This window comes from Sus scrofa, chromosome 15 (genome assembly GCF_054392235.1).
Source record: "Sus scrofa isolate SSC_HxYL_T2T_F1_AM1 chromosome 15, Sscrofa_HxYL_maternal_Yorkshire_Landrace_v2.0, whole genome shotgun sequence".
Lineage (NCBI taxonomy): Eukaryota > Metazoa > Chordata > Mammalia > Artiodactyla > Suidae > Sus > Sus scrofa.
The window spans coordinates 47,319,088-47,344,200 of NC_139397.1; the positions used below are offsets into that span (position 1 = coordinate 47,319,088).

General features: G+C 44.8%; 2 protein-coding genes across 56 annotated transcripts in view; one reads left to right on the forward strand and one right to left on the reverse strand.

The window, feature by feature from the left end:
* Positions 1 to 24,829, forward strand: part of CLN8 (CLN8 transmembrane ER and ERGIC protein) — a 38,108-nt gene extending 13,279 nt beyond the window's left edge. For 2 of the 7 annotated variants that reach the window (XM_084998190.1, XM_021074639.2), the window contains 3 exons: positions 116 to 154; positions 1,739 to 1,849; positions 2,216 to 2,743. In XM_084998190.1, coding sequence (XP_084854316.1) covers positions 116 to 154; positions 1,739 to 1,849; positions 2,216 to 2,257 — 192 coding nt within the window. In that variant the 3' untranslated portion in view covers positions 2,258 to 2,743. Of the gene's footprint in view, positions 1 to 115; positions 155 to 1,738; positions 1,850 to 2,215; positions 2,744 to 24,527 lie in introns of those variants that run through there. The other 5 variants (XM_021074640.2, XM_021074636.2, XM_084998191.1 and 2 more) reach the window with 5 other exon arrangements.
* The window catches only part of LOC106509653 (uncharacterized), a 39,900-nt gene continuing 29,877 nt past the window's right edge, over positions 15,091 to 25,113 (reverse strand). For 14 of the 49 annotated variants that reach the window (XM_084999754.1, XM_084999753.1, XM_084999760.1 and 11 more), the window contains 5 exons: positions 23,842 to 23,980; positions 23,153 to 23,218; positions 20,514 to 20,740; positions 20,043 to 20,166; positions 17,870 to 19,670 (listed from right to left, as the gene is read on the reverse strand). In XM_084999754.1, the coding sequence (XP_084855880.1) occupies positions 19,501 to 19,670; positions 20,043 to 20,166; positions 20,514 to 20,740; positions 23,153 to 23,218; positions 23,842 to 23,869 (615 nt within the window). In that variant the 5' untranslated portion in view covers positions 23,870 to 23,980 and the 3' untranslated portion in view covers positions 17,870 to 19,500. Of the gene's footprint in view, positions 15,671 to 16,086; positions 16,340 to 17,869; positions 19,671 to 20,042; positions 20,185 to 20,513; positions 20,741 to 23,152; positions 23,219 to 23,841; positions 23,981 to 24,960; positions 25,096 to 25,113 lie in introns of those variants that run through there. The other 35 variants (XR_014829696.1, XR_014829694.1, XR_014829693.1 and 32 more) reach the window with 13 other exon arrangements.

Consider the following 25,113-nt stretch of genomic DNA (forward strand, 5'->3'; position numbering starts at 1 on the left):
GGCGCCACGCTCCTCTGGCTTCACCGCCAAAGCTGGTGACTGTGTCCATCACAGAAAGTGGAGGCCCTCCTGGTATGCAGAGCGCTGGAATGGCCGTGTCTGTCTTTCTGTCCAGGTGCTGAAGCCCCAACAGGACGGCTGCCCAGCGGCAATGGTGAGCGAGGCTGCGGTGTCCTTAGAGAACAGGTGGTAACTCTTGGGGCCATCGAAGGACACGTGCGGGGTCTACTATAAAAGGGGGGGCATTGGACTTCCCGTTTGGCTCACAACATAAATGGGGGGGCATCAAGGGAGCAGCATCCTGGCTTGGGCTCTTGGTAAGGCTGGCGGCCGCTGGCAACACTCCGGATGTGGAGCTGGGGCCTGGGGCGGGGAGCGGGTCAGCCAGGCTTGTCTGCTCAGTTGTCAGCATCAGGCTGGTCAGGTGGTGGGATGAGCGCTGGACCATCTGCTAAACATGTCCAAGTGTTAGAAAAAGCCAAACTGGGATCTCTGTATGCCTCCTGCACTTGAACAGAAGCCAGCCTGGAAACTGGGCCCACAGCCCGTCCTCCCACCCCTGCCTGCACCATTGTCACACCGGTTGGTTGTGTGGAGCCCCCTGTGCAGAGATGGCGGGTTAGGTGGTCCCGTTAGCTGTGCCCTCAGATGCTCGAGTCCACCATGTGACTTCATGATGGGGTGGGGGGAAGGGGGGGCAGGCTGAGGAGGTGCCTGGCCCAGGAAGTCCCCCCCCCGCCCCCCCCGACAGTCAGACTCATTTCTAGTCATAAGAGTGGGATTTTCACCTCACCTGAAATGAACAAACTTGAGTGATACCCACACCATTCTGGATGTCTTTTTTGTTTCGTTTTGTTTTGTTTTCTTAGGGCTGCACCTACAGCATATGGAAGTTCCCAGGCTAGGGGTCAAATCTGAGCTGCAGCTGCCAGCCTGCACCACAACCACAGCAACACGGGATCCAAGCCCCGTCTGTGCCCTACGCCGCAGCACATAGCAACGCCGGACCCTTAACCCACTGAGCGAGGCCAGGGATCGAACCTGTGTCCTCATGGATACTAGTCAGGTTCTTAACCTCCTGAGCCAGAATGGGAACTCCTTGTGGATGCTTTCAATTCTCTGGCTTTACTAAACATTTGCTCTAATGGGAGAGCTTTTTTCTCTTTATTTTATTTTATTTTTTGTCTTTTTTTTAAAGCCGCACTCGCGGCATATGGAGGTTCCCAGGCTAGGGGTCGAATCAGAGCTGTAGCTGCCGGCCTACACCACAGCCTTAGGAACTCAGGATCCGAGCTGTGACCTATGCCACAGCTCTCACCACACCGGATCCTCAACCCACTGAGCAAGGCCAGGGATCGAACCTGCATCCTCATGGATGCTAGTCAGATTAGTTTCTGCTGAGCCACAACGGGAACTCCTATTTCTCTTTTTAAATAAAGCTTCCCTTTTTCAGCAAATTTGTACAGTGTACATGTTGTCCTACCTGATCATCTTTAATGATGTGAAAAAATGGAATTCCATCCTGTGCTCCCCCACTGGGGGCGCTGCTTTCAGGCTGTGAGAACAAGGCCTCAAACTCAAGCCCATCAAAGAGTGGCGTCCATGGGGCGAGGGCCTGCAGGGGAGGGCAAGGGTGGAGGGAGGCCTTGCCTACCTGAGGCTCACCTGCTCATTCTTCTGGCCCAGCTCTGGGCTGCACTGCAGGCAGGTCCTGGAGATGCTCCTTCTGTCCCCACAGGGCCTGTCGAAGCCTCAGCCACTTGCAGGGTCCTCGGTCTCCTCCATCTGCTTCCTGATGGGCTCCTGGTCTACACTGTACGGGCTGAGGAAACCTTCAAAGGTCCTAGTGGTACTTTCTCGTAGCACCCCAACGGTGCACTTGTCCCCAGTGGGTGCTCCCCCAAACCCCATGGCCCATCGGCCCGTGGCTGGTGGCAGCTCTTGGACCCCATCCAGCAGGTCCAGCTTGTGTCTCCAGGGTAGCCCCGTGTGCCTGCCGCCAACTGGGCATCACCAGCCTCTGGTGCTTTGAACTAATGGAGGAAGAGGGCTTGGGGCCCGGCCTGTAGGTGGGGGGACCATGTGTGTGCCGGCACCGAGTGTCCCTCCCAGCTGGGTGACTTTGGTAGGAATTTCCCTCCTGGGGGGTGGGGAGGAAGAAGGCCTGGCCGTCTGTTTTTCAGCCATTCTAACTAGATTCTCCCTCTGGATCGAGGTCTCCAGGTCATCTGGCACTACTTGCAGTCCCTTCCTGTGAGAGCAAAGCTGGTCTGCGCCCTCGGAATGGCCGGTAGGAAACTTGCCATCTTCATGCTAGGGAGCCATGACACTGACAGGCCCATACTGGTCGGCCTGGTTCTGGTGATACCTGACTGTGTGAAAAAAGAACGTGAAATCTGGGCCCTGTTCCTTCTTGGAGTCCTCTGGGTGTATTTTACAAAACTGGGACATTTTCAGCTATGCTTCCCTGTAAAGAAAGAAATTGTTATTTTATTGTAACACTACTTGGCCACAGTATTCCTTGGGGTCCAGATAGAAACGGCCCCTAATGGCTAAATTAATTACAGCACGATATTTCAGGTGAACTGTTTTGAGAAAGGGATAGTAAGTGGTGTGCAATTCCTTAGCTTTGTGCTATTGAAGCAAAGTCTTTGGGAATTAGTTTGGCTCTTATCTTGGGTATGTATGTGTGTGTCTTGGTGCACATGTCTGTCGACTGAAAAAATATATGCACAACCTAAAAGTTGAGAGTTAAGTCTTATTTGGTGGACAAAACTGAGGACTTCAGCTCGAGAGGCAGCCTCTCAAGTAACCCTGAGAAAACCGCTCCAAGGAGGAGAGGTGGGAGCTAGGATACACAGGAGTTTAGCAACAAAGGGCAGGTAGTAGGAACAAAACAGTACTGCTAATAGCAGAAAACTAGACATCTCAGGTCGGGGATTTAGCACTTTTCCATGTATGGGAAGATGCAAGGTCTGGGCTCATTGAAATCTTTCCTTTGATGTGCATGCACCTCGGCTCTCCAGGGGCCAGCCTCCTGTGTCTTCCCATCCTGAGTTTCCTCGGGGCTCACCTTGAGGAGTGGCTGCAGCCTGATGGCTGCTAGATGGCAGTGTTCTCTGTTTCCTTCCTGAGTGCCCTGAGGGCTCACTGGCTCACCCTTGGAGGTGGCTGCCATCACGGGGACTGTGACATCCTTTGTTACTGATATGACAGGCAGTATTTTCTCAGGGCCTTCTCTTTGTCTGAAATTTGACCAATGTGTGAGAGAGGCTTCATGACCAATTTTTGTCCCAAGGCCCTGGGAGGTTCATCCCAGATCAGGCGAAAATTCTTGTTGACAGGACACTGCAGGTGCTGATTTCTGGATTAGGCCCTGTCGATAACTAAAGATTCACTGGATCCTCTGTTGTACTAGTCTGTTACGATGCAGGAGATATTTTCCTGTGTTGCTTCTTCCCATCCCTAGAGTCACACTATTACATTTATTCCGTAAGAGTCATGAGTGTGATCTATTTCCTTAAGGTATTTAGCTATCATCAGTTTTGTCAAAGGCCTGGTTACACACTGAGTATTTTAAGAGACAACAGTCTTATAAAATAGGAGATAAATAATACAGCCAGTAATGCTGACGAAGTCATAGTGCAGGGGGAGACATAAAGCATAAACCATTTGGAAACAAAGAACACATTAAAACAAAGATTGGAGTTCCCGTCGTGGCGCAATGGTTAACGAATCCGACTAGGAACCATGAGGTTGCGGGTTCGGTCCTTGCCCTTGCTCAGTGGGTTAACGATCCGGCGTTGCCGTGAGCTGTGGTGTAGGTTGCAGACACGGCTCGGATCCCGCGTTGCTGTGGCTCTGGCGTAAGCCGGTGGCTACAGCTCCAATTCAACCCCTAGCCTGGGAACCTCCATATGCCGCGGGAGCGGCCCAAGAAATAGCAAAAAGACAAAAAAAAATAAAATAAAATAAAACAAAGATTGGTATAACTAGCTATAAGTTGTAATAAACATCAAGTCCATAGGTGAGCCAGCTGGAGAAGCCAAATTCTGGAAAGATCAGGTAGAGAGGAAAGGAAAAGTGTTATATCTTTCTTTACAAAGGTGTTTGTACTTTATCAACTTGTAAGTCATAGCTAGCATAAGAGGAGAAGTTTTCTGGAAAACAAAGGTTAAAGCTGGTATATTTCCCAAAATGTCATAAAGTTGTAAATCCCCTTTACCAGTTCATTTAGTCCCATTTAGTTTCCACTGATCTTGATGAAGTCATCAGGTTTTCCAATAGCATCGTCATTTGCTGTCCAGTTCAATGGTATTATCTAAAGTCTCAGAAACTTCATATTGTTTAAAAACTTTTTGAGTCTTCTTGACGATCTTCATTTTGCAAAAGCATCAGTGTAACATAATGGTTGTCTCTGAAGGAACAAACTTCAAATAGCATGGTTAAATATTGAAGTACAATGCATTTGGGAAGAAACTTGGATATTTCTGTGACATAACATTTTAAGATAACTAGAATTATGATTGATAACATATCAGGGCATATGTTAGGAATTCCATAGAAGTTTTGGAATACCCACACACTATAACCTAAGATTCATCTCTAATCACTCCAGTCACTTGACAAATAATTTTACACACCAAGTAAGCCTAATTAGTGAACATTCCCCTCTGAGGTGTTTCAGGATTCCTTGAAGCATCCCAGAGGCAACTGGAGGCTATAAGGACCTTAGTTAGAGAGTTCCTACTGTGGTGCAATGGGATCACACCATCTCTGCAGCACCAGGATGCCAGTTCAATCTTTGGCCTGGCACAGTGGATTAAAGGATCTGGCATTGCTGCAGCTATGGCGTAGGTCACAGCTGGAGCTCAGATTCAGTCCCTGGCCCAGAAACTTCCATATGCTGTGACCTTAAAAAAAAAAAAAAAAAAAAAAAAATGATTAGCATTCCCAGAATGGTAATATCAGCAATCATTTATAAATTCTAAAAGAATCAGAGAATATTGAACTTTAGATCTACCAGGAAACAAACACAAAAGGGATATTTATTAGTGTCTAGTCTAACCCCTTTATTTTATAGATGAGAAAAAGCAACTCTGAAAGTTTTAAGAGACATTCCCATACATACAGATCTGAATGTCAAAATCTGGACTAGAATTTTCCTTCTGGTCCAGCTGCGCTTTTTAATACATCAGATGGTAGGATACATTATAAAATACCATATTAAGTTTCGGGACGTGAGCTACTGAAAAGAACTTTAATTAGATTTTAATATTTGGGAAGTTAGTTAAAAATCTCAAAGGGTTTTAAAACACAAGATCATAGGTCTCTATGAAACAGTACTTCTTTAACCAGTCAGGAAAATTTCAGAAGAAACAAATGCAGGAGTTCCTGTTGTGGCTCAGTGGTTAACGAATCCAACTAGGAACCATGAGGTTGCGGGTTCGATCCCTGCCCTTGCTCAGTGGGTTAAGGATCCCGCGTTGCCGTGAGCTGTGGTGTAGGTTGCAGACGTGGCTCGGATCCCGAGTTGCTGTGGCTCTGGCATAGGCCGGTGGCTACAGCTCCGATTAGACCCCTAGCCTTGGAACCTCCATATGCCTCAGGAGCAGCCCAAGAAAATGGCAAAAAGACAAAAAAAAAAAAAAAAAAGAAAGAAAAGAAAAGAAAAAAGAAACAAATGCAGATCACTTAAGGGCACAGAAAAACATATTCTGTTATCAAAAAGGAGCACTATAAGAAACTTCATCTTAACAGAGAGAGAAAGCAAATTCCAGCCTTGTAAGAGATTATTTACAAAAGCCATTTACTTAAGTAACTTCCATCTAAATTTAGTTGATTCTGACCATGAGTAAAACTTTTTCAAGGTTCTTTTCCACAGCCTTTCATCACTTTCTGTATCTATGTTATTTTGTCCCTTCCTTTTTCATCCCCAAACCAACTCTATGACATCCTTTCCTTTCCCTCAATAAAATGTAATCCATTCCTCATACCTTTTTTTCTTAAATTTTTTCATTAGAGTTGATTTACATTGTTCTGTCAATTTCTGCTATACAGCAAAGTGACCCAGTCATACATATATACATACTCTCTCTCTCATTATCTTTCATCATGTTCCGGGACAAGTGATTGGGGAAGTTCCCGTAGTGGCCCAGTGGGTTATGAGCACAACTAGTAACCATGAGGCTGCGGATTAGATCTCTGGCCTCCCTCAGTGGGTTAAGGATCCGGCAGTGCCATGAGCTGTGGTGTAGAAGCGGCTCAGATCTGGTGTTACTGTGGCTGTGGTGTAGGCCAGTAGCTGCAGCTCTGATCTGACTTTTACTTAACCTGGGAACTTCCATATGCCAAGGGCATGGCCCTGAAAAGACAAAAAACAACAACAATAAAAACCACAAGTGATTGGACATAGTTCGTGTGCTGTACAGCAGGACCTCATTGTTTATCCATTCTAAGTGGAATAGTTTGTATCTACTAAACCCAAACTCTCAGTCCATCCCACACCCTCTCCCTGCACCTTGGCAACCACAAGTCTGTTCTCTATGTCTGTGAGTCTGTTTCTATTCTGTAGATAGTTTCATCTGTGCCATATTTTAGATTCCACATATAAGTGACATCATATGGTATCGGTATTTGTCTTTCTGACTTACTTAGCATAAGAATCTCTAGTTCTATCCATGTTGCTGTGAATTGCATTATTTTGTTCTTTTTTATGGCTGGGTAGTATTCCACTGTGTATATACCACATCTTAAGCCATTCATCTGTCAGTGGACACTTAGGTTATTTCCTTGTCTCAGCTATTTTGAATAGTGTGCTATGAACACAAGGGTGCATGTTCTTTTCTTTTCTTTTCTGCTATTTTTAGGGCTGCACCTGTGGCATATGGAGGCCTACACCACAGCCACAGCAACGCCAGATCTGAGCCATGTCTGCAACCTACACCACAGCTTACGGCAACACTAGGTCCTTAACCCACTGAGTGAGGCCAGGGAACCAAACCCGAAACCTCATGGTTCCTAGTCGGATTTGTTTCTGATGTGCCACAACGGAAACTCCCGTGTATCTTTCTGAATGAAGGTTTTGTCCACATATATGCCCAGGAGTGGGGTTGCTGGGTCATATGGTAGTTCTATATTTATATTTATATTTCATTTTCTGAGGTACCTCCATACTGTTTTCCATAGTGGTTGTACCAATTTACATTCTACCAGCAATGTAAGAGGGTATCCTTTTCTCCACACCCTCTCCAGCTTTTGTTATTTGTAGACTTATTAATGATGGCCATTCTGACTGCTGTGAGGTGGTACTTTATTGTAGTTTTGATTTGGATTTCTCTGATAATTAGTAGTGTTGAGCATTTTTTTTTCATGTGCCTTCGACCATCCATATGTCTTCTTTGGAGAAATGTCTATTTAAGTCTTCTAACCATTTTTCAATTAGGTTGTTTGTTTTTTGTTGCTGTTGAGTTGTCCTCATACCTTCTTTACTAAGAATACACATCCTACTTCTCTACCGTGTGCTGAAATGCTTCCTTATTATTTCTGTTAGCTTTAATTACATGTTTAATTAGAATCTTCACCACTTAAAAACCTTAATTTTTAGTGAAAACTAGGAAGTAAGCAATTATGAACTGCTTTTTATGTTAGCATTCTGTAGATTGATGGAGATAAATACCAGTGATATTTTCTAAAACATTTGTTTTCTTATAGAGAACATCTCAGGGTGGCTCTGAATATATTAATTAATAGTCCTAAATACCTTCACACTTTCTCTGTTTGGTAACCGCTGTCTCAGTATCTTATTTGGGAATAACCTAGCTATTCAATAAACTTTCATCTCTTAAATTTGCACAACTCAAGAACTTTAAGTTACCAAAATATCTAGGGAGATTTACTTAAGCAGACATTTCTAAATATAATTATTTTAGAGTTTACCAGAAGCCTTATCTTATTTACATTTACTATAAAGTTTCACCATATCAAGTCATTTTCCTTGTTGACAAGTTTGCAACAGATATAATAAGGTCTTATTTGACTTAGATTAAACCTAATTATAATAAAAATATTTTGCTTAGTGTTGATGACTCTAAAGACATGCCTATATTAATTAGATTAACATACTTTAATTAACTTTAGTGCCAGATAACTTAATATTGAGTATTTCCCAGTTCACGTGAACCTTAAAGTCATTTTGGCCAGTTTCTCTTTAATTTGTAAGCACTTACTTTTAAGTCATCTAAATAGAACTCTTTATAAATTCAATTTTGATAACACTTTCCAGAGGTAGCGATAGCTCATAGGTATAATGTGCACACAGAAATATTAACAGGCAAAAGAAGAGGTCTTATGGCTTCACTTAAAAAAAGCTAGGGGTTTCTATTGTGGCTCAGCAGGTTAAGAACCTGACTAGTATCCATGAGGACACAGATTCAATCCCTGGCCTCACTCAGTGGGTTAAGGATCTGGCATTGCCATGAGCAGTGGTGTAGGTCACAGATGTGGCTTGATCTCAAATTGCTGTGGCTGTGGCGTAGGCCAGTGGCTACAGCTCCAATTTGACCCCTATCCTGGGAACCTCCAAATGCTGTGGGTGTGGACGTAAAAAGACAAAAAGACCCAAAAAAACCCAAAAAAACTATACACTTCCACCTTAATTCTGTCCACTTATACCTTAAACTTTAGCTTTCATTAGGATCCAGTCAATAAGTTTTTGATCTTATAGGAGTCTTAGAAGTTTTTCTTTCCTTTTATTCCCTGTCCATTTTATCTATTTTATCTGTAAAAGGCTCAGAGATCCCCAGAGGGGTTTGAGCCCTTGGCCTAACTGATGCCCCAAGTAATTCTAAGTCAGGTGTTGTTGCAGGAAGCAGGAACCCCCTTCCAGGGCCCAAGCATGGGCTCTCGTCTGACCCTCGGAAATGAGTTGTCTGAGGACACAACTTTGCTGACAGAGCAAGACACTTTTTGGGAAGGGGGCCTGGGTGGAGAGCAGCAGGTGAGGGCACCCAGGAGAGCACACCATGCTGTGTGTCTCGCAGGCTTGGGTTTTATGGGAATGGGGTGAGTTTCCAGGCTGTCTGGTCAGTCGTCTGGGCTTATAAAAAATCCTCACCTGAATCTTTTTTTTTTTTTTTTTTTTGTCTTTTCTAGGGCCACACCCGCGGCATATGGAGGTTCCCAGGCCAGGGGTCTAGTCGGAGCTGTAGCCACCGGCCTACACCCAAGCCACAGCAACTCAGGATCTGAGCCGCATCTGTGATCTACACCATAGCTCATGGCAACACCAGATCCTTAACCCACTGAGTGAGGCCAGGGATTGAACCCGCAACCTCATGGTTCCTAGTTGGATTCGTTAACCACTGCACCATGACGGGAACTCCTATCTAACTATTTGAAGGCCTCTCCTGACACTTTTTCAGAGGGCCTAACTTCTGATCTCCTTTCAGGGTGCTTTGAAGGTCAGTGGCCACAGTGGCCATTGACTTAATCCTTACAGAGGCAGATGGCATGGCAGTTTTTAGTTGGCAGGGGCCCTTTGTGGTTTGGGGGGCATTTCATGACCATTTTGTTCCACAGTGCTATGAATTATTCCCAGCTCTGGCAGAGATTTCACTGATAGGACACTCAATGTGCTAATGTTGGACTAGGTCTTATTAACAATAGCCAAGTCTCTGGGCCCCTGTCTTACTGGTCTCTTAAGTTCCAAGAAGATATTCCCTCTGTTGCTTCTGCCCATATCTAGTGTCACACCATTACAGTAATTGATTTTGGATAGAACTATGTGTTGTCACTTTATCAGAGGCTCAGTCACACATTTGGTAATGCAAGAAACAATTTTGTAAAACAGGCAATATAAAACAAATACAGCTAGCAGTATTAATAAGGTCATAAGCCAGAATTTAAGTCAAGAACTTCCATTTGGTGCAGCCTAGTATATTCCCAGGTCATTCGACTTAAGTTGTTCTATACCAGTTCTTAGTTTTAAGGGAAATTATATATTGGCTTTGCCTACAAGGCACCCAACCAAATTTCCTAGTGTTACTAGGCTGGTTATCCCTCATATGGTTTAAATTTAAATGACCAGGAGTTCTCATCATGGCTCAGCAGAAATGAATCTGACTAGCATCCATGAGGGCGCAGGTTTGATCCCTGGCCTCGCTCAGTGGGTTAAGGATGTGACATTGCCATCAGCTGTGGTGTAGGTGGAAAACATGGCTCAAATCCTACGTTGCTGTGTGTATGGCTGTGGTGTAGGTCGGCAGCTACAGCTCTGATTCGACCCCTATCCTGGGAACCATATGCCATGGGTGCGGCCTTAAATAATTTGAATGACTGTAGCCTGGTGTTAATCTGGTTGCAGATCGTGGAGCATCTGGCCTTCATCCAGAGCTGGGAAAACAGATTAAAAGCTAGTAATGTTTCAGACAGAAACCATAAAGATTATAACCGCATTCATCAGTTTACTCAATCCTATGTGGCTAATCCTTTTTGTTAACAGTTTCCATTAAACTTTTAAAATTTACCTAGTTTAGTAATGTGACTTAAAAGTTATCAGAGACATGCCCTTTCTGTGAATCTCTGGAAGATGATCCAGTTTTGCAGAGCATCGGTTTGTCTTACGAATGACAAAAAGTCTTTAAAAGCCAAAAGGTTAAAGATCTGATTACTATTTAAAATTTTCAATTAAATTTTATTAATTTTATTAAACCAGTATGAGTTGGTAACTCATTGTAGTTTTGATTTGCTTTTCTGTAGTAATTAGTGATGTTGAGCATTTTTTCATGTGCCTGTTGGCCATCCCTATGTCTTTGGAGAAATGTCTGTTTAGGTCTTCTGCCCATTTTTTGATTGGGTTGTTTTTTTTTCTTGTTGGGTTGTAAAAATTGTATATTTTGGAGATTAAGCCCTTGTCAGTTGCATCATTTGCAATTTTCTCCCATTCCAGAGGTTGTCTTTTCATTTTGTTTATGGTTTCCTTTGCTGTGCAAAAGCTTATAAGTTTATGTCCCATTTATTTTTATTTCTATTGCTTTGGGAGACTGACCTAAGAAAACATCTGTATGCTTGATGTCAGACATTTTGCTTATGTTCTTTTAGGAGATTTATGGTGTCATGTCTTACGTTTAAGTCTTTAAGCCATTTTGAGTTGATTTGTGTGCATGGTGTGAGGGTATTGATTTATATGCAGCTGTCCAGTTTCCCCAGCACCACTTGCTTAAGAGACTTTTTCCCATTTTATATTCTTGTCTCCTTTGTTGAAGATTAATTGACCAAAGGTGTCTGGGTTTATCTCTGGGCTGTCTATTCTGTTCTGTTGATTGGTGTGTTTTTGTACCAGTACCACACTGTCTTAATTACCATAGCTTTGTAATACTGTCTGAAGTCTAGGAGAGTTATGCCACCTGTTTGATTTCTTTTCCCCCTCAGGATAGCTTTGGCAATTCTGGGTCTTTTATGGTTCCATATAAATTTTTGTATTATTCTAGATTTGTGAAAAATGTCATGGGTAATTTGACAGTGATCACATTAAATCTGTAGGTTGCTTTGGGTAGTATGGCCATTTTAACAATATTAATTCTTCCAATTCAGGAGCATGGAATATCTTTCCATTTCTTTGAATCCTCTTTAATTTCCATTATTAATGTTTTTGTTTTTGTTTTTTGTCTTTTTGCCTTTTCTAGGGCCACACTTGTGGCATATGGAGGTTCCCAGGCTAGGGGTCTAATTGGAGCTGTAGCCACCAGTCTACACCACAGCCACAGCAACTCGGAACCCGAGCCGCATCTGCGACCTACACCACAGCTCATGGCAACACCGGATCCTCAACCCACTGAGCAAGGCCAGGGATCAAACCTGCAACCTCATGGTTCCTAGTTGGATTTGTTAACCACTGTGCCACGATGGGAACTCCCTATTATTGTTTTATAGTTGTCAGCACATAAGACTTTCATCTCCTTGGTCAGGTTTATTCCTAGGTATTTAATTTTTGGGGGTGCAATTTTAAAAGGTTTTTAATATTCCTTTTCTAATATTTCATTGTTCTATATAGAAATGCAACTGATTTCTGAATGTTAATCTTGTATCCTGCTACTTTCCTGAATTCATTGACCAGATCGAGTAGTTTTTGCTTGGAGTGCTTAGTGCTTCAATGTATAGTATCATGTCACCTGCATATAGTGACAGTTTTACCTCTTCCAATTTGGATACCTTTTATTTCTTTTGTCTGATTGCTGTGGCTAGGACTTCCAATACTATGTTGAATAAAAGTGGTGAGTGGGCATCCTTCTTCCAGATTGTAGTACAAAGGCTTTCAGCTTTTCTCTGTTGATTATTCTATTGGCCTGTGGGAGTGTCATAACCAGCTTTTATACATGTATACCCACTTTGGTAAGTTTTTAATCATGAATGGATGTTGAATTTTGTCAAATGCTTTTTCTGCTACTATTAAGATGATCATGTGGTTTTGGACTTTTGTTAATGTGGTATATGACAATTTTCATATGTTGAACCATCCTTGTGCAACTTCAGATGAATCCCACTTGGTCTGATAGCCTTATGGGGGGGGGTCCCTTATAATTGTTTTTCTCTTGCTGCCTTTAGAATCCGCTCCTTTAACTTTTGCCATTTTTATTATAATACGTCTTAGTGTAGGTCTGTTTGAGTTCAACTAATTTGGGGCCTTCTGTGCTTCCTGTGTCTAGATATGTTTCCTTCTTTAGATCTGGAAAGTTTTCAACCATAATTTCTTCAAAAGATTTTCTGTAATTTTTTATGTCTACACTGCAGCAGATGAAAGTTCCTGGGCCAGGGACTGAATGTGAACAACAGCTACAACCTACACAACATCTGGGGCAATGCTGGGTCCTTAACCCACTACACCGGGATCAAACCCATACCTCTACAGTGACCAAAGGTGCTTCAGTCAGATTGACCCACTGCACCACATCAGGAGCGCCTCAAGTATATTTTTAATCCCCTTTTTCTTTTCCTCTGGCATCCCTGTTGTGTGTAAATTGGTACACTTTATATTGTCCCATAGATCTCTTATGTTGCTTTCTTTTTTCATTTGGTTTTCTGGGTGATTTCTATTTTTCTGTCTTCCAAGTCACTTATTCCATTGGCTTATTCATTTTGTGGTTCAATGCCTTTAACTCAGCTTTCAGCTCTGCACATGCCTTTCCTAATTTTTCTTAGCTCCTCCTCGTAGTTTTTGTCTTTTTGCCATTTCGAGGGCTGCTCCCGCAGCATATGGAGGTTCCCAGGCTAGGGGTCTAATTGGAGCTGTAGCTGCTGGCCTATGCCAGAGCAATGTGGGATCCAAGTCGTGTCTGCAACCTACACCACACCTCACAGCAATGCTGGATCCTTAACCCAGTGAGCAAGGCCAGGGATCGAACCTGCAACCTCATGGTTACTAGTCAGATTCATTAACCACTGAGCCATGATGGGAACTCCCAATTCCTCCTGTAGTTTCTACTCTAGTTCCTTTTTATAAAGTAATCTGTGTTACCCTTGATTTCTTCACTATTTTCACTATCTCCTTTATGAACTCGGTGTCTGTTAGACAGTAGAGGTCTTCATTGTTTGCTCCTCCAGGGGATTCTCCTGTTCTCTTAACTGGGACTGGTTCCTGTGCTTCTTCCTTTTGCTTATATTTTTCTTAGTCTGTGGGTTTAGGGAAAACAATTACCTACTGTATTCTTGGATTTTTTTTTTGGTCTTGTCTTTTTGGGGCCGTACCCATGGCATATGGAGGTTCCCAGGCTAGGGGGCAAATTGGAGCTGTAGCCACTGACCTACACCACAGCAATAAGGGATACGAGCTGTGTCTGCGACCTACACCACATGTCACAGCAATGCAGGATCCTTAACCTACTGATCAAGGCCAGGGATCAAACCCCGTGTTCTTATGGATACTAGTTGGGTTTGTTAACCACAGAGCCACGACAGGAACTCCCTATATTTGTGGGAGCATCCCTGGATAGTTTGTGTGGGTTTACTTTAGTGTAAGGTTTGGTTTTGGTGTGGATACTTGCACTTTCCTCAGTGTGTGCAAGCTGTTATCCACTTGATAGGGGGTGTGAAGGTACATGGCCTGCACGTGCTTCCTAGCAGGTAGGGGCAATGGACAGTGTCTGCAGGCAGCACCTGGTCACCAGGCCCTTGGGAGTGGTGAGGACCCATGGAGGTGTGGGGGCTGTATGCTATGCCTGCTTGCAGGGCCCTTAGCAGTGGCAGTGACCCTCAGGGAGGTGGGGGCAGTGCCAAGAGCCCTTGACAGTGGCAATGGCAGGGTGTGTGTACCCCCAGGGAGTGAGGGCAACAGGTGGTGTTCAGTTGCAGAGGCCTCCTCAGCAGTGACCCCTGAAGTGACAGGTAGTGATTGGTCACAGGACCCTCAGTGGTAGCAGGCCATGCCCATCTCACCCACCTCTGGAGTCTGAGTTGGGTACAGCAGTTTTAGCCCAGCCAAGAGGGGCCCCACTGCCCGAGTGCCCATGCATGAGCAGAGAACGGTGTTCCTGCAGTGGTCCCCACCCCTCTCCTCTCACCCTCCGCAGCAATGGCACCTGGTTTCTCCTGCAGGCCCAGGCCTCCTCCCACGCTCACTTAGCTGTGGTGTGCTGCTCCCTGGCCCCTCAAGCTGTCTCCGCACTGCCAATCCTGGTCCTCTCTCTGGAACTGACCTCGAGCCTGAGTCTCGGCACCCACACCCGAGGGTCTCAGGCTGTGGTGTCCGTAGTGGCAGTACCGACAGTTTGTGCAGCTCTCCTTTGCCTTCCTCAGTCCAGCTGCTGTGCTTTTCTGAGACGTTGAGGTTCCCCCCTCCGTCCAGCTGATCGCCCCGTCAGTTAGGTGGCTTCCCAGGGTGTGGGTTCCTTTCCCCTTTTCACAGCTACCTCTCAGGAGTGCTGGTCCCATCCTGAATCCTTTTTTTTCCCTACCCAGTTACATGGACAGTTTCTTGTCCTTTTTGGAGGTCTGAGGTCTTCTGCCAGTGTTCATTACACGTTCTGTGTGATCTTACGCCTCCGCCATCTTGATCCTGCTTCCTTGATTACAATGCTTTTGACAAAGCAGCTTAACTAAGTTGCTATGACATACATTTTAAGATAAAATGTAACAATACCAGGACATACCCATCTTACATTACACTATCCACTTAACAGACATTCTAAAAATTAATGTTAACATTCATCCTCAGTGCTCTTGTGGTGCGCCATTTAGCCTGCTAATGCACTGCAGTGAGCATATAGAAACTCGAGGTCTACTAGAAGGCAAATCACCCACCATCTTGGACCCAGTTGGTTCTAACCAGTCTCTGTCATATCCTCAAAGTCTACGTCATTCTTTTTAAAGTTTGCGCCCTGCCCATTTCATTCCCCCCTCATAGATTTCACTCCTTTATTCTTATGGGAAGCAGGGGGGTGACGATCCATCTTCTGTAACTGCTTCAAGGCTGAGCAGGGGCACTGACCCTGCCTTATCAGGGAGTAAAAGCCTCTGGATACCTCATCTATAGGCCCAGCCCTTGTTTTAGGTCAGTATGGGCTAGAATCCTCGTACACCAGCATCTTGATGTGCAGCTGTTGTGACAGTTTCCATAATCTTCCTGTGAATCTCCCTGAAGATGAAGCCATTTTGCAACAGCCTTAAAGTACAATATCTATAAATAAGATGTAAAAAGCAATTATACACCTGATTACAGTATAATCCAAGTAGGTTTACTGCTCATGTGATAATGCTTTCCTTGTAATTTAATGTACCAAATAATCCTAGTTAATTTAGTATTTCTCTGAGATGACTCAGGATTCCTCTAAAGTGTCCCAAAGTTAGCTGAAGGTCAAAAATTAAAATTTGATACTTGGGAAGTTTATCAAAATGTTTCAAAACACTTGGACAAATAAGATCATAGATCACTGTGGATAATGCTTTTTCCTTAGTCAAAGTTACAAGAGATCTCAAAAGCAAACAGATCACGTGAAGGCAAAGAATTCCATAAAATCTGTTATCAAAAGTAGGATTCCAAGAAAATTTTGTTCTCTTAAGAAAAAAGTCAAATTCAGATTTGGCACCAGCTTACTTTTAAAATTACTTTACTCAAATTTATTCTAATCACTCCCAACCATGCACCAAACTCTTCTCTGGAACACTTCCACAAACCTTCCATCACTTTCTGTATCCATATTAGTCTCTTATTTTTCCATCCCAAACAAACTATAAGACACTTATTTTTTCCCCTTGATAGAATTCATCCATTCTTTTTTTTTCCCCCACTGGAAACACATATCCTACTTTCCTTAAGCAGCCACGAATTGTCTTCTGTATCAGCACCCTATAGATTGGTAAACATAAATACCAATAATTTCATTAAAAAGCATGTACTTATAGAAAACCTCAGTGTGGCACCAAACATTAGTAGTTCTAAATACCTTTAGATTCTCTGTAAAATGAGGCCAATGTTCAGTAATTGTTTCAACATCTTACCCTGTGTGTGGAAATGACCTATTCAATAAGCTTCTACCATTTAACTTAAATTTAGCACAACGCTAAATTTTCACATTATCAAATACCTGGAGAGATCCTCCTCAAGTAGACTTACCCTCCCCCCCCCCCGCTTTTTTTTGGCCACACTTGTGGCAGAGTTCCTGGAACAAGGATTGAACTCACAGCTTCAGCAACGCCAGGTCCTTAATGTCTTCCCCAAGGAGACATCTTAAAACATAATTAATCCTAAAGAGTTCACCCTAAAGCTCTTATTTATAAAAATTTTTATAAGCAAGTTATTTTTCTTGCTGACAAGTTTGCAACAGATGTAACAAGATCTTATTTAATTTCTGTTAAGCCTATAGGTCCAATAAGGTATTTAATGTTGCTGACTATAAAGATGTCTATTAGATCAAACTTTAATAGTGGATATTAATACTCAGTATTTCCCAGTTCATGTGAACCTAAAATTAATTCTTGCCAGTTACCTTCTATATTTGAGAATTTATACAAGTTTTTTTGTTTTTTGTTTTTTGTCTTTTTAGGGCTGTACTTGCAGCACATGGAGGTTCCCAGGCTAAGGGTTGAATCAGAGCCACAGCTGCCAGCCTACGCCACAGCAGCGCCAGATCGAGCTGTATCTGCAACCTGTACCACAGCTCACAGCAACGCTGGATCCTTAATGCCCTGAGCAAGGCCAGGGATTGAACCCTCAACCTCATGGTTCCTAGTTGGATTCGTTTCAGCTGCACCACAGTGGGAACTCCTACATAAGTTTTTTTTTTTTTTTGCTTTGCTTTTTAGGGCTGCACCCAGGGCATATGGAGGTTCCCAGTCTAGGGGTCGAATAGGAGCTACACAGCAGACCTGAACTGCATCTGCAATCTATATCACAGCTCATGGCAAGGCCAGATCCTTAACCCACTGAGCAAGGCCAGGGATCGAACTGGAAACCTCATGGTTCCTAGTTGGATTCGTTTCCACTGTACGACGATGGGAACTCCCAGGAACTCCTATATAAGCTATTAAAAAATTTTCAGGAGCTCCTGTTGTTGCTCAGTGGGTTAAGAACCTGACTAGTATCCATGAAGATATGCGTTTGCTCCCTAGCCTCACTCAGTGGGTTAAGGATCTGGTGTTGCCTCAAGTTGTGGCACAGTGTGCAGATGTGGCTTAGATCTGGCGTTGCTGTGGCTGTGGTGTAGGCCAGCAGCTGTAGCTCCTATTCAAACCCTAGCCTGGGAACTTCCATATGCTGCAGGTGCGGCCCTAAAAAAAAAAAAATCATCTAGTTAAGTAGAGCTCATTGACAGATTAATTTTGATAATACCATCAAAGGTAAGGACATATACATAATGCACAGACATATAGACACAACCAGAGGTCACAGATTCATTTTATGAACTTAGTTATGAATCTGGTTATAATGATATAAAACTCACTAGTTATAAAGTTCTTTCCTCGGTTTTTTTTTTTTTTTTAGTCCCAGGAATTAGAAATGACCTAGATATGTGATCCTGAGAGCCCAGGTCTCAAGGCACAGGGGAAAAAAGTTGTCCTAGAAGGATTTGTTCCCTCAAGGTCAGAATTCTCAAAAGATGTTTTACCAAGCTTTTTCTAACTATATATGCAAAAAGAACTAGTTTGGGAATTTTCAAAAAAGTTTCATCTAAACCAATTTTCTCTGGAGTCTAAAGAGTTTTGTGGCCAGTGTTAAATATCTTCTTTTTCTTAGTCCCAAGCCCATTGCTAGAATCTTCTCAGTGGGACAGAATTCTAAGAGGGTCCCCACAGTGGGACAGAGCCTGAATTTCCCATTTCACAAGGCAAAAAACGGCCATCACAAATCCTAACAAAGAACCTCAAGTATAGATCACACAGGTAGGGCCGTCCTTATCAGACATGCCCTTAAACACAAGATTGCTGTCTCTCAGAAAGCCTGCGGAGACATAGAACTTCAGATCCGAGTACTAACAAACAGAGTAAATGGAAATATCTTGGGTCTTCAAAGGTTTCAAAGGGAGGAAAAGAGGTCAGATTGAGAGAGGGGAAGGAAGAACAAAAGGGGTGGCCTTGGAGTTCCCGTTGTGGCACAGCGGTTAGCAAACCCCACTAGCATCCATGAGGACACAGCTTCGATCCCTTGCCTTGCTCAGTGGGGTTAAGGATCCTGTGTTACGGTGAGCTGTGATGTAGGTCGCAGGTGCAGCTCAGATCCGGCGTGGCGTGGCTGTGGCGTAAGCCAGCAACTACAGCTCCAAATTGAAATCCTAGCCTGGGAACCTCCATATGCTGTGGGTGGGACCCTAAAAAGATAAGGGGGTGTGGCCTGATAATGTGTCTTGCCACCTGCAGATGCCCAGGTGTTACAGAGCTTTTCCCTGGGTTTCAGAAAGGGGCACAGGAACTCAATTCAACTAGAGACCAGAATATGGAATTCAGATTCGATGTCTCTGCCTATCAGAGGTGATCAGCCTCCAGCCCTCAGACTAAATAACAGGCTGTCAACCAGGCTCCTGCATTCAGGGCAGAGCAAAGGAGGGTAAATGGGTGGGGGTTGAAAAGAGGGAAGGGGAGGAGAAGGTCAACCGTCTTCTTGCCCCTCACCTGGTGAGGGCACACTGGCCAGTCGTCAGAGTCAGGAGACCAGGGACAAAAGGGCTTGGTGGCAGCCGCTGGGTCTGCTTGTCCCTGAGTACCCAGATGTCAGTCATGGCAAAGAAGGGATGTCCCACCAGAGTCGCCAGTTGTTGCAGGAAGTGGAACCCCTTCCAGGGCCTGAGCGTGGGCTCTTGTCTAATCCTTGGAAATGAGTTGTCTGAAGAGACACACATGCTGACAAAGACAAGAGGCTTTATCAGAAAGGGGACCCGGGCAGAGAGCAGCAGGTGAGGGCACCCAGGAGAGTTGCTCTGCCTCGTGACTCACAGGCTCACATCTTATGGGAATGGGGTGAGTTTCCGGGGTGTCTCTGGCTAGTCATCTCACTCAGCCTGGACTTGCTCTGGTTCAGGGTCCTTCCTGGTGGTACAGGCACCTCTCAAGCAAGATGGATGCCAGCACCAAGGATGCTAGGAGGTTGGTGGTCTCCTCCCTCCTGTTGGCCTCTCCCAGATCTTCCAGGTCAGTCTTCAGGGCAGCACCAGACCTGGGACCCTCCACATGCCATGAGTACGGCCCTAAAAAGCAAAAAAAAAAAAAAAAAAAAAAAGACAAAAAACCCAACTTAGGAGTTCCCATCATGGCTCAGTGGTTAACAAATCCAACTAGGAAGCATGAGGTTGCAGGTTCGATCCCTGGCCTTGCTCAGTGGGTTAAGGATGCAGCGTTGTTGTGAGCTGTGGTGTAGGTCACACATGTGGCTCAGATCCCGAGTTGTGGCTCTGGTGTAGGCCAGTGGCTACACAGCTCCAATTCAACCCCTAGCCTGGGAACCTTCATATGCTGTGGGAGTGGCCCCCCCCAAAAAAATCACAAAATGATGACAAAAAACCAACCAACTTAGGTTCATCAACTAATAATGGGAGATCCTAGCACCAGGACAGACTCACCCCAATTCATCCAGACAGATGAGCACAAGGGGCCTCTGTTAGTATCAGGGCTCTGGAGCCTCGTAGAGTTCCGGCAAAGGAGAGAGGTCTGTTCTGGTCCCTTGGTGATCGCCATAACTGTCAACTAACACACATGCACAACCTACAAGTTAAGGATGTCCACTGAATAAAATTTAAGATTTCAAGCCCAGGAGGCAGCCTCTCAAGTAACCCTGAGAAAACCGCTCCAAGGAGGAGAGGTGGGAGCTAGGATACACAGGAGTTTAGCAACAAAGGGCAGGTAGTAGGAACAAAACAGTATTGCTAATAGCAGAAAACTAGACATCTCAGGTCGGGGATTTAGCACTTTTCCATGTATGGGAAGATGCAAGGTCTGGGCTCATTGAAATCTTTCCTTTGATGTGCATGCACCTCGGTTCTCCAGGGGCCAGCCTCCTGTGTCTTCCCATCCTGAGTTTCCTCAGGGCTCACCTTCAGGAGTGGCTGCAGCCTGATGGCTGCTAGATGGCAGTGTTCTCTGTTTCCTTCCTGAGTGCCCTGAGGGCTCACTGGCTCACCCTTGGAGGTGGCTGCCATCACGGGGACTGTGACATCCTTTGTCACAAGCAGTATTTTATTCTCACTTTCTAAGAGGAGCTTGCTTTTCTCTCCCTGGGCCTCTGAGATACAAACATTCTGACAATCTCTAGTTCCTGAGACTGAAGAGAAAAAAGGGAAAGGAGGTTTTTTGTTTACCAAGTGGGAAAACGGAGAGCTAAGTCTAAGTAGATGCATGGATGTCAAAATTAATTTGTAAATAAGCTCTATTTAATTGGCTTAATTTCTTTTAAGGGCCTATACAAATCTTCAGAAATATCTAACCCAAATGAATTTTAGGTTCATGTAAAACACTTAGTATTAGATTAATACCTGATCTGATAGGTAGTTAAGCTTGTTTAGTTAATGCAGACATATCTTTGTCTTTTCTAGAACCACACCCGTGGCATATGGAGGTGCCCGGACTAGGGGTCTAATGGGAGCTGTAGCCACCAGCCTACGCCAGAGCCATAGCTACGTGCGATCTGACCCACATCTGTGACCTACACCACAGCTCATGGCAACGCTGGATCTTTAACCCACTGAGCGAGGCTGGGGATCAAACCTGCAACCTCATGGTTCCTAGTCAGATTTGTTGAAACTGAGCCATGACGGGAACTCCCAGACATATATTTAGAGTCAACTATAATTTTATTGTACCTGGGAAAGTTAGTAAGATCTTATTAATCCTATTATAAAATTTGTCAGCAAGAACAACTTGATAACAATGGGATGAAATTAAAGTTTAAGAGTTTGGGGAGTTGAGCTCTTTGGGAATAACTATGTTTTAGGAAATTCAAAGCAGTCTCTCTAGAATTTGACACCTTGAAACTTAGAGTGTCAAGGAGTCCCCTTGTAACTATCAATTTTTTAGAAAACTGCTCTAGAAAAAGGAGACAGGTTTAGTGGCCAGTAGCTCCTGTTACAGAAGTACCATATCAGAAGTTAAAACCTCAGCAGAAACGAATCTGACTAGCATCCATGAGGGCTCAGGTTCAATCCCCAGCCTCGAGCAGTGGGTTAAGGATCCGGCATTACCGTGAGCTGTGGTATAAGTTGCAAATGTGTTTTGGATCTGGCGTTGCTGTGGCTGTGGTGTCGGCCAGCAGCTATAGGTCCACTTCAACCCCTAGCCTGGGAACCTCCATAGGCCATGGGTAAAGCCCCCCCCCCCAAAAAAAAAAACTACTTAAATGAAGCCACTGGCTCCATCAAGTTTCTCTAGAATGACCCCAAGAACCTTGAGGCCATGCAGAAGGGGACGTGGGGATCTTAGGGCAGCTGTGTCAGTGACAGGAGGCTTCTGGGTGCTGAAAGCGAGCCAGACCCTACAGGGCTTCCCTGGGACAGACCCCGCTCCCATGTCCCCCCTTCCTTCTATTTAGAGAGGAGCTTTAGCCTCTCAGGTCTTCCACATTGCAAAGAACAAATTTAATCAGAAGTAAGAAAATTCAGATACAAAGGAAAACAGTCAAGCAAGACAAAAATAAGAGATGAGCCATAAAACAGTCAAGGACCTTTAGTTCCTCAAGGGCTATAATTTCTCCAGTTACCTTACCACCAAGCCATCAGAACTGTGCAGGCACTAACCACACACCCGGCAACCCCTCCCTCACACAGTCTTGCAAAACCTTTCCTGAAGGACAGCAGGGGAGGGCAATTCAGGTCTTTGAGCGGGAGCTGCCTTCTAGATTGTCCCCACATCGGGGGCCTTTCCAGTGCTGCATTTTCTGTCACCACAGCCCAGAGCACATCCAGGCCCTGGTTCACCTATGGGGCTGGGGACTTCCACCCAGTGGCCACATCCTTTGCCACCCAGACAGGTAGGGCAGAACCCATGTAGTCGCCTGCAAGTGTGTGGAAACCTCCCTCTCTGGCCCATTTATACAGGTGAGCCTTGAACTGTGAGATTCCACTTAATATCCTGAGTAAGGATATTATTCAATAAATACATTGGAAGTTTTTTTGGAGATTTGCAACAATTTGAATAAAACAGAAAACCCCTCTAGCTTAGAAATATTAAAACAGTTAAGAGTCAGGTGTCTCATGACCTCGTGAAATACGTGTAGTCTGTACTTACACAGGCATAAGGTAAGTGATGTTAAATATAAAATTAAGAATGTTGGTGTTCCTACTGTTTTATAACCTTGCTTCTATCTCATAGGATGATATGCCATCTCCCCAACTATCACAGGCAGTTTTTTTTGTCCTTTTACAGTTGCACCCATGGCATATGGAGGTTCCCAGGCTAGGGGTCGAATCGGAGCTGTAGCTGCTGGTCTACACCACAGCCACAGCAATGCCAGATCCTTAACCAACTAAGCAAGGCCAGGGATCGAACCTGTGTCCTCATGAATGCTAGTCAGATTCATTTCTGCCGAGCCACGACGGGAACTCCCACAGGTGAATTTTAATATAACGATGTTTCCAATACTGTATTATGAATGTGGCTACCTGCCATAAACCTTAAAACGATTCATTCATTAGCATGTAGGCTAAACATTCATGCCAGGGGAACATGGATCTTTTGGTACCTGTCAGCACACAGCACACAGCGGCCTTGACCCCCAGAGGATCCTGAAGTACCTCTTCCATCCATTCTGGAAGAAACCAGGGCCAGGTTGGTGCTACAAAGCCACTTGAGCTCCATCAGGTGCAACCCAGTATGTTCCCGGTGACCTGACCCAATCTGTGTCATATCAATGGCTATCTTTAAGGGAAATGATATACTGACATTTGTCATAACTGCACCGAGCCTGATAATCTTCAGTCTGATTTAATTGTTCCCAACATGGTGGGAGGTGGGGCTTAGTCTTCAAGAGCCATAGCCCAGTATTAGCCATTTAAATCCATCCCACAACTGAGAGAGGGTCCCTCCTCATGATCTGGAAAGTTACAATTTTTGACTGAAGTCTAGCTTGTTGCTCTGATGAAGCTGGAGTAACTTTAAGGAAAAACTCTTCTTTATGGTCCGAGTCAGAGCAAGGGTGCTTCTTGACTGGCCAAGTAAGGTGTCCCAGTATTAGCAGCAGCAGCCTGGACATAACTTCTAAGATGAGCTTTCGAAGGGCCATCCATCAGACCCTTGAAAAGGGTCTCAATAACCAGAAGCACAGGATGCAGGTCATTGACCACAGACCCGACAAGTGGCTTGAATTCTCAAATGTGCATAGGATTGCAAATTCAGACACCAGAAATCAAGGCAGCGTTAGAAACCACATACCAGTCAGGTCCAGCCTTGGGACAGCCATCTGCTTCTGATGCCTCCTCGCCCTGGCAGGGCATTTCCTTCCTGCTGGACATTGCTCTAAGGTGAGTTTGAGGCCAGTGGTTCTCTCATAGACCAGTCCCAGGCAGTGGCCCTTTTTAGGGGGGAAACATAGATCTGAGGTCAATTCTCTTCAGTCTTGCTGTTCATGAGCTGTTTAAGAGAACCTGATAAGGGACTGTCCACTGAGGTGTAAATGATGCCTTTTCCAGTACACACAGCCTCCTGGTTGTAGGTCACAGGGCATCCGACCTTCATCTGAAGACCCATTACTGTGATAACAGGACCTTCCAAGCTTGTTGATGGATGTTAACAATTCAGTTGAACGCTTGCAGTGCCATAGCCTACCCCTTTCACTAATACAGGTTCACAAACTCCATCCAGTCTCACTGGTCACCCCTTGATAATCTCAGGGGACAAATGGTGTTTTCCAAAAGGGGCAGGTCTGAGAAGGACCTTAGCCTGAGTAAGGAATAAGCCTCTATCATCCTGGCCAACTGAGTTCACTGGTCCATTTGTTCTTTCACCACCTAGAAGGCTGGGGTGCTGGCCTAATGGAAATGCTGCGTAAGTGGTTAAGTCTGAGGGTGTTCCCCAAATGGGCATCACTCTAAAACCAATTTCCCTTCTGTTCCCTTCAGCGTTCAGAGGCCTCAGCCCAGTATGAAGACATACCAGTCATAGAGGAGCATATCGATAACCTGAGAGGGAGGCCTGTATACAACCAATTTGCCAAGGTTCAGGGGGACCCGCAGGTAACAGCAGCTTCCCTTGCAAACTATAGTGGCTTCCCCGGGTTTGGTTTTGGACCAAGGGCATGGAGTAAACCTTGCCAGCTATTGTACAAGGCTTCCAAAAATAATGTGCCCCAGGGAGTTCTCCTCCCTGCTCCCAGCTGTCCTGGGAGCTATTTGCTTTTCTTTAATAGACTTTGCTTGCTTGCTGCCTGTGTGTTGGTGGAGTTCATTCTTAGACTGCCGTCAACAAGAACCTGGATTCTAGTATCATCTTTCCAGTATCATAACCACAGCGTAACAAAGGCGTTCACAGACTCTGAGACCCTGGCAGGACTACCTGACGCTCCCTATGAGCCTGGTGACTGGGGCTGGCCAGAGTCAGCAGCCCAGAGCAGTGGGGTCTAGGCCCCACCTCTGTTGGTTCAGTGAGCAGCGCACACAAGCCTCTGACTTGCTGCTGCAGGAGGACCACCTGGTACAAGGAAGAGGA